The sequence below is a fragment of the Cynara cardunculus genome (assembly GCF_001531365.2).
Source record: "Cynara cardunculus var. scolymus isolate 2C chromosome LG 1, CcrdV1, whole genome shotgun sequence".
In the NCBI taxonomy this organism is placed as follows: domain Eukaryota; kingdom Viridiplantae; phylum Streptophyta; class Magnoliopsida; order Asterales; family Asteraceae; genus Cynara; species Cynara cardunculus.
Window position 1 is genome coordinate 11,644,284 of NC_037528.1, and position 11,091 is coordinate 11,655,374.

Sequence of the window (11,091 nt, forward strand, 5' to 3'; positions counted from 1 at the left end):
GATGTTAAGATCAGTTCAGACATAGCTGTATCAGTTCATTTGAGTGTGTTAAAAAATGCCAAGTTTCTGTTTAGTGTTGTGAAGAATTCTTTTCTTCCAATCATATTGTAACTTTGTCACAGTTTCAGATGTGAACATCTGATCGAGGAGGTATCATGTCATTTATAAGGCAACTTGCATTCATCTCCCTAATCAATGTGGGATCTTATAATTCACCCCCTTGGAAGCCCAACATCCTCACTGACAGACCAGTTCAGTTCCCGGCTCTGATACCACTTGTAAAATCCACGTCAACCGTATAAGATATTGTTTACTTTCTCCACACACCTCGATTCACCGTCTTAAGACGTGTCTGATAGATGAGGTAAAATGTTCATTATAATTAAGACAACTTTCGTTCCCCTCTCCAAACCAATGTGAGATCTTACGAATTTCGTGGAAAGATTTGAAATATTTGATATGATTGGTTTGTAAGATTTAAAATAAAACTGAATTCAATTATTTATAGATAATTTATAAAAAAAAATAAGTTATAAATAATTACAAAAATAATTAAATTATATTTTTGAGTGGATTACATTTTTTGTTCTGGTGGCTTGTTAGAAATTTCAGATTTTGTTAAAGTTTTGAAATTACGGTTTTGGTCCCTATGATTTATAATTTATTTATATTTTCATTCATGAGGTTAACAACTACTTTTAAGCATGGGAGACTAAAATAGAAATAAATTGTAAAACATATGAACGAAAAAAACAATAAATTTTAAATCATAAGGACGAAAGCAAAATGAATTATAAACTATGAGAATGAAAATCATAATTTTAAAATCACAAGAACAAAAATAAAAAAATTCAACAAACCAGAAGGACAAAAAGCGTAATTTACGATATATTTTATCAGTTGATTATTAAGAAATCTAAATCCAATGTTTGTACGATTTTAATTCCAAAACTTACTTTTAAACCAAACACGAAATTAAAATGAAATTCAATTCTAAATCTAGCAAACCGAAAAGGTTATTACAAGATGTTTAGTACTACCGTCTCTTACACAGTAAGAGGGGCTTATCCAATAAGAGATGTGGACGTTTATCAAACTCCTCTTACCGCACGAGATGCTTACCCATAAACTAATGGGGGGACTTTTAATCGATCAGTGATCATTATTGATTTAGAGGCCGTTTACCAAACGCTTATTTTGGTAAGGCGCTTATCAAGTAACATTACCTCACCGGATGAATATGGTAAGGATCAAGAATCTTACTTGATAAGAGCGAGACAAGGACCAAGAGTCTTACCCGGTAAGTGAGGGCGACGACTCTTACCACGGTAAACGCTTACTTGGTAAATTGTTGCATACGATGTCGTTTTGATGGACTAAAATCCTACCCGATAAGTAAATAATAATGTTAAATTTTATTGATAAGTACTTACCGGATAGCTGTTTGGTAAACGGCCCCAATACTCTTATCCCGTTAACGATCACCCAATTTGTATCAATCAACAACTCATTTTAATTGTATTTTCTATATTTCAATATGACTCAACTTTCTTCATTCACATTTGCTAAACATACCAAAGAATTCATAGAAAAGAATTGGACTTTACAGATTTGTTACAAGAAATGCAAAGAAAACACAGTGATCAATCGTCCAAAGCTCTTTAAACATTAATCATGTCCTAAAATATGGGTTTCTAAGTTTTCGAGTTCTATCTTCTGCTGCTGCTAAGTCCTCGTTCGTTGCATTAAAACGCGCCATCTGATTTCTGTTCGGAATCAGCCGTGGCCTGTACTTGAGCTGCATACTGCAAGTTCCATAGCATGTCTTCAAACGAAGGCCGATTTGCTGGTTCTGGAGATATGCATTTGTTGGTGATCGATATCACAATCGATAACGATTCTTGTGAGCAAGTTGTCAAGACTATCGGATCCACGATTCTTTGCCTACCATCTTGGCTTCCGAAAGATTTCTGTTGCATAACGAAAGAAAAAGAAACCATCTTTAAGAATCTTTCTTCAAGAAAAGTTCAGTAACGAGATATATATATCGTGTACCATTTCGTTCAGCAGAAACGATTCGCCTTTTCCTGTTACAATCGGTCCCACAAGTGTTTCGAGCAAAATGAACCCAAAATCGTATACGTCATCAGCCAACTTCTTCATTTGCCTGCAAAGTTCAACTCTAAGTACCATTACAAACACGTTTGAGTACCGAAAGGGGAAAAAGCAACAACGTTTGGTTTAGTTTTCCTATTTTTTTCTCAATCGATGTAACATAACTTCAAGTTTTCATATTTTTGTACCCATTCTGGCCAGCAAGATGCTAATCTCGTAACATTTGATGACGTTGACACCTGTTTGCGAAAGGTTTATGAACGGGTTATGGTGAAACTCATTATAAAATTGACATCTATGTCATCAAATATTACAAGACCAATAGATTACTCATCAAAATGGGTAAAAGAATAGGAAACTTTGAAACGTTGTTATATTGATTAAGAAAAAAATTGAACTAAGACAAAGTCCGTTGCATTTTCTCCGTAACCAAGATACCTTACCATGATTTTGGACCGTCTCCCTTTGCCTACACGACGATAGCCATATCAGGACATAGATTTGAGCCAAAAATAGAACAGAAAGAATCAAGGATAAAGGAAAAAGAACCTCAAATTGTTCTAATTCTTCGGTGATGATGGACATTCCGTAGTCACTTAGCTTTGCAATACGATGCTCGTCCAGCAATATGTTATTTGTTCGTAATCGATTGCTTGAAGATGCAGGAATCACGCCAGTATGCAGAAAATGTACCGCCTTGGCAATTCCGATCAGAATTGCCAATCGATCTGACCATTTAAGAACCAGATTTGGAGAACACTCTGCACATAGCATTGCAAACAAAATCGTCTTATAGTAGGGTCATTGGCGAAGTGGTACCCGGGTCACTGGTAGAGCTCAGCCTCCCAGGAGGTCAAGAATTCAAACCTCACAACAATTGTCTTAATGTTTTAATAGAGTGTCTTAAGGGACTTGAGTTTATCAGACAACAATTGCGCGTTTATACATAAAAGGTGTTACAATATGATGTTAGAACGTACTTGGACACCCTAACAAGCTTCTAAGATACTTATGATATCAAAAGTGTCCTAAAAAACTTGTTAGAATGTCCAAAAGCGTCCTAAAATTTGGAAGTTTCTAATATTAGTGTCTGATTTTTGCTTTCACCATTAAGGCTTCTATCGAATCCATAACTAGATTAAGCTATCAGCAGACTGACCCGAGAGATGAGTTCGAAAATTTCCGTTAGATATGTACTCATGCACTAGGAAGACTCTGCTTGAAGTGTAATCTTCTAAACCCTCTTCATTAATGCAGTAACCCAAAAACCCGACTAGGTGCGGATGCCGAAGCTTTGACAGCAGATCCAACCGAACTTTCAGGTTTCGGATCGAATATTTTTTGAACAATGAGAGAGATCGGATGACGATATAGCTTCCGTTTTCTAATCTTCCCCTGTAAAGCTGCAAAAAGAATACAGTTTTGACTCTTGAGGTCTAATCTAATACTTCAAATATCCACAGTGACACAGATTTCGTCATGGATTTCGCACACAAGTTCTTCTAAGTGAAGTATGATACCATAGCATTAATGGGGTTGTCAATTTTTTGTTGCAAACGTGAAAAATATTGCCAATTTTAAGTCGAAAATTTGGTTGGTTTGACCTCAAAAGTCAAAACCTGTCTTTTATTGCAATGGAAGAGCATACTATTTATAAGCATACAGAAAATTGCTAATGATACCTTTCCAATTGAGCCTTCGCCCAGAAACATCGTTGCGGAGAAGTTATCAGTCGCTCCGGCTAACTCTTCTATCGAAAACACACGACTCGATGGCGCAACTTGTGTCCCTAACTTTGATGCTTCAGATATGACCCCTGAGATTAAATAAAACGAAAAAACGTTGATCCTTAACCATAAGTTGGAGTAATTTTGTAAGAGTAAAGTTCAAGTGAGAACCATATTTATTTTGAGAACATTAGAACGAAGTATTTCATGAAATATTCATGATGAATAGCCCCATTATTCATCATGAAAGTCATGATTTTCAATATTCACATGTGAATAATTCATAAATATTTGGTTCCATATCCTCAAAACATTTACGGTTCTGATTTCAACTTGCTTCTAATTTGTAATTCAGTTAACTTACGGGCATTTGCAAGAACTTCTGAAGAAATCCCGGAGGGTAAACTGTCCTGGATGACCTTTGGCACCGTGTGTTGTAGCGTGATGATCTCTCTTTGATGATGCCTTTTACGAAAGAATAGGCGAACAAAGGCAATTATGACCAAAAGAATGACCACTAAACCAATGACACCGATTATAATCCATACCGCACTACCCCAAGATCGATTTTTCTTCAAACTAGCTTCTTTGCAAATAGAATCTAAATTTTGCTGTTGGTTATCCCCAAACAAGCAATTCCCATTAAACTTCACAACTCGTTTGTTGCTAGAATTTGTATCTAAACAAGAAGGAAGCCTACCCGTTAACCTATTGCTTGAAATATCAACAAAGCCAAGATTATCTCCACATTTGCTGATATCATGAAGAGGGCCATTTAACATATTGGATGCAAGATTCAGATAGCTTATGTTTGGCAACGAGAAGAGAGCAGATGGCGGTGAACCCGTTAAGGAATTAAACGAAAGATCAAGGTGTTGCAGCCGATCAAGTTCACCAAATTCTTCAGGAATTTGGCCCTTCAATGAGTTCTTGCTCAAAAGAACTGTAGTAACTCCTCTGGGCAACAATGGAAGCTCAGAATCGAAACCATTTTCCCTCAAATCTAATAGATGTAAAACAGATAATGCACTCAAATCCGGCAATTCTCCGGTGAGGTTATTGTGAGATAGAGCAATATCAGTGAGTGTTGTAGTTTTGCAAATTGAAGAAGGGAATTGGCCCTTTAATCTATTGTTCTTCAAGCTCAAAATGGTGAGGTTTGACAATGAATCTAGCCAATTTGGGATGGATTCATTGAAGAAATTCCCATCTAATGTTAAAGTATGAAGCTTTACAAGTCTAGAAATCTCATTTGGGATGGAACCAAACATGAAATTTGAGCTCATATCCAAGAGTTCAAGAGAGGATAATCTATGAATCTTATCAGGAAGTGGACCCCAAATTCCTAAAGACACTAAGCTAAGAACCCTTAAGGTATTCAATCTTGCTAATGTTACTACTAATGAATCAACGGAGAAAGTTTCAGATAAAGTTTGGTTTTTAACTGCATACCCATGGAAATCACTGACCTTTGAAAGCTTATCTCCCATGATTTTGATCTCAGTGACTGAATTACCTTCACATTTGATGGTAACTTGTGGGTCTGAATCCAAATTACAAAAATCACCATTGAAGTTCTCCCAATTGCTTAACTGCAATGGATACTCCAAATGCTTCCTGAGTTGGATAAGAAGTTGAGTCTGAGTTGCTTGTAATTGATTGGTGTTTGAGACAAAGAAACCCCATGAAATAAACAATAAGAACAACACCAAATTTGAGCAGTAGAACCCCATCTGATTGACCCCAAAAGTTTCAATGAAACCCTAAATCAACCTCCTTACAACTAACAAGAAAACAAAGAAACCCCATTAAAATTCTCTCAAAGACTGATCAAATTAGCATAAGAAATGAGATAAGGACAAGACACATGAGTAGCATGAAACCAAAGTTTTCAACTTTAACATTCAAAACTAGATAAAGAAAAGGGGTCAGAGCATTAAAAGCATGAATCTGAGATAACCCATTATAAAAAAAGATACAGAAATGAAAGCCAAATCCAAATGGGTATTAAAGATTTGGAGTAATGAATGCTTGAGGGCCACAAAGTGAAAAGAAGCAAGATAAAGTTAGTTAAAAAGAGAATGTTGGGGAAGCTGGTTTTAGAGAGGAAAGAAGTTAAAAGAAAAGAGTACAAAGGAGACAACCAAAAACAGAAAAAGGGGGGTTTGGTTGTGGGCAATTAATGCATTAATGTGGGTAAAAAAGAAAACGATAACGTGGGTGTTGTTAATAAAAGAAAGAAAGGAAGGAGGTGTGAATAATGGAGGTAGTTGGAAGCACCGAAGAAGACAGTGGTGAAGCATTTAATGGAGGGTTTCTGCCATTGTTGAAGGGAAGAAGACAGTGGTGAAGCATTTAATGGAGGGTTTCTGCCATTGTTGAAGGGAAGAAGACAGTGGTGAAGCATTTAATGGAGGGTTTCTGCCATTGTTGAAGGGAAGAAGAAGAAGAAGAATGGAGATGTCAAATCAAGAAAAATATTTATGGGGTAATATTTTCAGAGCCAAGAAAGGACAAATGGGAAATGGCTGTTTTAGGGTGCTGATTGGCTAAATGACAAGGATAAAGATAGCTGGCAAACAAATAAAACTCTATCTGTAGTCTGTATAGTGGGCCTTCAAAACCATGACTTAATTATAGCTAATCATATTTTTTTTATTAATCTGGTTATCCAACCCGCTATACGAGCTGATTAATTCCAGAACGATCATCTGCTTTGCAGATATCTCAGAGTCACCGCATTTAAACCTCCGTAGTCACAAGAGGATTTTTATTTCTCCTTGAATTTAAACCTGGAACCTCCTGATACTTTTGACCTTTGGAGCCAAACTCAAACCAATCAGGCACCGCCCCTGTGGTTAAATCATATTTTTATGAGTAGATTAGACAGCATACATTAGGACACAACTGGATGGGTAAAAATAAAGTACCAAATGTTTATTCAGATAAGTGCTTACCAAGTTATATTTTATTGGATGAATATGGTAATGACCAATAACCTTACACGAGACAAAGACCGAGAGTCTTATCCGGTAAGTGATGACAATGACTCTTACCACGGTCAGCTCTTACCAGCTAAATTGCTGTTTAGAAAGCCGTTTTTGTTGACTAAACTAAGTAAATGATAGTATTGAATTTTACTGCTAAGTGCTTACCAGATATGTATTTGGTAAACGGCCCCTAAGACAACAATCAACAATGAACTTCAGGATTTTTGTATAACAGTTGCACCTTTAAGGTAATGTGACTTAGTAAACGTTGTCAGCGTTTGGTAAACGACCCTTTAGTTATGTTCTGAATCACCCTAAATAGTTATTATGGTCATGTTAAATGAATCAGTTTTACGAGGTAATTGAATTTTTGGATTAATTTCAAGATCACATATATTAATATTGAACTTTAATGCTATAACTTAATGATCAAAATAACATGAGGTTGAAACAAATGGAGTCTAGGGCTCTGGGGTAAGCAACAGTGATGTCTGAATGTGTTTTTGTTGGTTTGGTGTATTTAATTACTGACACACCCCACATAAGACCATGTTAGAAGATGATTCACCACACTTTGGATTCCATTCAGACCTGTATTTATTGTTTTATTTTAATAAAATAAATTGAATAGTTTTTATTATTTATTTTTTATAAAATAAATTTAATACTGATATAACAACATATATTTTATTACATTTATTTATATATAATAAAGTTTTATATTTTAATAACTTGAATGAATGGTTTTTTTTGTTCCAAAAAAAGATTGGAAACCTAACTAATCATGTTGCTTATTTGGTACCTTGAAAAATATGGTTTATGAGCTTTGAAGTTAAGTCAACCCATTTACTTTTATATGGTATTAAAAGGGCATTATTACAATGCAACGAGATATATCTCGATTTTAGTGTTTCATTTTATTTTTTCTCTGGAGATGTTATGATACGGTTTTTATGTGGTTTTATGAAAAAACAAATAATGTTTTTATTTTTTAATAAAATATAAATTTGAAGATATCATAAAATTTCGAAAATAAATATATCAATATTAGTATCAATATATAATAAATATTTTTACAAGGTTTTAAACCATAAAATATATAATCTTTTACAACGTTATAACTTTGAATACTCTAACATTACCTGGTGAGAATAACGATTGGGATCTGCTATATCAATCGTACCTGGTTGGACAACTAGGTAAAACTATATAAGACAATATTACCCCTTTTAATAAGACCTAGTCGCCCAACTAACCAGGTATTATAGATCTAGCAACTCAGTTCGGTTTTTTACACGTGTTCATGTTTAAATATTTTTACAGGGTTTTAAACCCATAGAATACATAATATTTGCAACGTTATAACCTTGGATATTAAATCAGATACTTTTACAATAAAAACAAAAATACAGTTGAAATCAAACCGATATATTATTCTTAAAATGAAAAACCGTTTAAATTACTATCAACTTATTACGATTAACAAACAATAAGAATACAAAAAAGGGTTTTCAAGATTTGTAGTGTTTTATTTGGAACCCTAATTTATATCTCATAAACAATTTGCAAGTTGTTGCTTTTCAGATATTATATAGATATAGTGTTCTTTTCTTCTTCTTGTTTTTGTTTGATGTCGTATGTAGATGTCAAATTCTATTGGTTTTTTCACATGTTTTGATTTTTTTATTAAATTGTTTATAAAAAGTATGGTTGAATATATTTTTTTTAGTATATAATATTTATATACGACAAATATAGCAAATAAATTCACACACTCTTCTCACATTTGGTGAGGTTTGAACCCCTGACCTCCTAAGAGGCCAAGGACTACGACACCGCTAGACCAAACAACTATTACTCTTACGAGAGGAGACGAGTGCCATTTTGCTTTTATTATCTTTAGCAATGTTTTTAAAGTAAATGTAATATTTTATAGGGTAAATAAACAAATAAAGTATTTTAAATTTTTATAATGGCTAGTTTTTGCACTGTTACGGATATGAAAATAATGGGAAAAATCGGGTTCGGTCGTCAACTGTCCCTATCGAAATAGCATATGGTTTCATAAAACCACATGATTTTCCCGATCTAAACCAAGCAGGTTATGATTTCGTGTTGAACCTTGTAAACGAACAAACAGGGGGTCTTTCCGGAAATGTTAAACACAAGTTTTTCTCTTTCATCTCGGTCACTTTTACTTTTTTGTTGTTTTGTGATCTTCAGGGTATGATATCTTATAACTTAGTTAACGGTTAATCAGGTTATCAGGTACCTGTAAGTTTTAAATATTACATTCGAGATGCTAAAACAAAAGTTCTAAAAATATGTTATCTAAAACAAGAATCATAATAAAATAGGTTACATTTTTATGTAATTTGTTTTATTTTACAGTGTTTTTCATACAATTATAAAATTACTTTTATGTGTTCTAAAAACTAATCATTAATTATAGAAAAACAAAGTTGATATTTTGAAACAATTATTACTAAGGGCCTGTTTGACAATTGCTGAATGGTTTGGTGTAGAATGATTAAGAGGTTCTCATGATATAGTGCAAAATGAAATATAATTGTTTCTAATTATATACAATTAAATTAGGGCTCTTAATGGTCAATGGAGATCCAAGATACAAAATCATTCAGAGGCAGATTTTTTTTGCCAAATAAGATTCATCTCTTAACGATTCAGAGGTTGTCTCTTAATGGAACTATTAAGAGGTAAACAAACAACCTCTATACGTAAAATGTTAAATTTGAGCAAAAAATTACCAAAAAAACGTTGGGAAAATGAACATCATTTTTTAAAAGAAATTGCATTAAATAAAACGTTCATTCTTATTTTGAGAAACTGGTTTTCAAAAACGTCTATTTTTTTGTGGTCTAAAAATAAACTTTGCAAATAGTTTAAGAGGGTGTTTGGTTAGAGATATTAAACAGTAATCAATGAGAATGAAAATAAACGAAATTGTTTGTTTTTATATAATATAATGACTAAACGGAGCCTGTGTAACATTGATCGAGCATTATCGACGTTTTGGGACATTTAACTTTGATCCATCGTTAACGAAATATCAAGACATTTTTTTATAACTGATAGCGGTTTTATGTTACTGTCCCATTTTTATTCTAGAAGATTGGGAATTTTTGAAAACGTTTATCCATTGCCAATATTTTGTTATTAACTTATCGATATCTACTGATAATAACAAATGTTTCTATTATTTTAGTTAATAAGAATTTCAATAAGCAATAGATTTATAAACGTTATGGAAATAACAATTTATACTATATCATAAAGTATTTGACAAAAACTCTTAAAAACAATTTTTTATGTATGAAGTACTGTTTATTAATGTGTATTACTTAAATTTAATATTACAAGTAATTGTGCACAAGTACAACTTATTAAAGCTCTATTTTTTAATTTGTATAACTAACCGTGGATAAACATAATCAAATACAAGATAAACATCTCATTTTAAATATAAAAAATCTAAAATATAATTAGGATAATTATTGAGTTATAACATAATCATTATCTTTATAAAATATATATTGTTAAGCCAAAAATAAATTAATTCGTTATTATACCTAAATTAAATTTAAAATAAAAAATTGAATTCATAAATTGTACAAAACAACGAGAACTTTTAAATAGTTAATTTGATATTAATTCCGATATATATTTTTAAAATTTTATCATAATTTCTTTTTTTTTTATTCAAAAGTAAAAACATTATCTTGATCAAAACCACATAAATCATACTATATATCAACATAGACAAAAAACAAAACAAAACAGTAAAATGAAGATGTATCGCGCTGCATTGCGCGAATACCCTTCTCGTCATTTAAAAAATTACAAGTTTTACAGGTTTAAAAAAATGGCGTAGATTTTTTTTAATTAAAAAATATTGATTTCCCAAAAAACTAACGTTTGTTTTTAAAAAGGTACAAATTTCCCAAAAAATGAAGTGGACGTGTTTTTTTTCTTAGTTGACATTTATAAAATAAATAAATGATGTCATATTACTAAAAACCTGATCTTAATTAATATTTGTAAGCCATTAGATAAAATCAAGTACTTAAAAGCTTGATATTTGAAATCTCAGGTGCCAAAATGATGATTTTAAAAATACATTACTCAAAATAAGAATCAAATAACGGATTCCAATTCATGTGGTCGTTCTCTACTGCATTCGTGTTTTTGCTAAAACTAGAAGCGTACTCGCGCAATGCAGCGAGATACATCGTGTTTTT

General features: G+C 32.6%; 1 protein-coding gene across 2 annotated transcripts; it reads right to left on the reverse strand.

Annotated features, from left to right (window-relative positions):
• Nucleotides 1–1,569: 1,569 nt before the first annotated feature.
• Nucleotides 1,570–5,717, reverse strand: LOC112521889 (probable inactive leucine-rich repeat receptor-like protein kinase At3g03770). Of its 2 annotated transcripts, XM_025130891.1 has the most exons (7): nucleotides 4,207–5,715; nucleotides 3,798–3,931; nucleotides 3,275–3,518; nucleotides 2,665–2,876; nucleotides 2,559–2,584; nucleotides 2,056–2,167; nucleotides 1,570–1,970 (listed from the first exon to the last, which is right to left on the reverse strand). In XM_025130891.1, exons 1-7 carry the CDS (start codon nucleotides 5,573–5,575, stop codon nucleotides 1,746–1,748), a joined length of 2,322 nt encoding a protein of 773 aa, XP_024986659.1. In that variant the 5' UTR covers nucleotides 5,576–5,715; the 3' UTR covers nucleotides 1,570–1,745. The 2 variants fall into 2 exon arrangements, with proteins under 2 accessions (XP_024986659.1, XP_024986667.1); XM_025130899.1 differs by lacking the exon at nucleotides 2,559–2,584 and having other exon boundaries at nucleotides 2,056–2,157; nucleotides 2,635–2,876; nucleotides 4,207–5,717.
• Between the last annotated feature and the right edge of the window lie 5,374 nt (nucleotides 5,718–11,091).

Bases quoted from the DNA above. Each gene is read 5' to 3' on its own strand.
- LOC112521889 (XM_025130891.1), bottom strand. From the start codon at position 5,575: ATGGGGTTCTACTGCTCAAATTTGGTGTTGTTCTTATTGTTTATTTCA. The intron at 2,585-2,664 runs GTTCTTTTTCCT...ATCGTCGTGTAG, and splicing joins AAGAATTAGAACAATTTGAG to GCAAAGGGAGACGGTCCAAA. The intron at 2,168-2,558 runs GTAAGGTATCTT...TGAACTTTGCAG, and splicing joins GGAGACGGTCCAAAATCATG to GCAAATGAAGAAGTTGGCTG.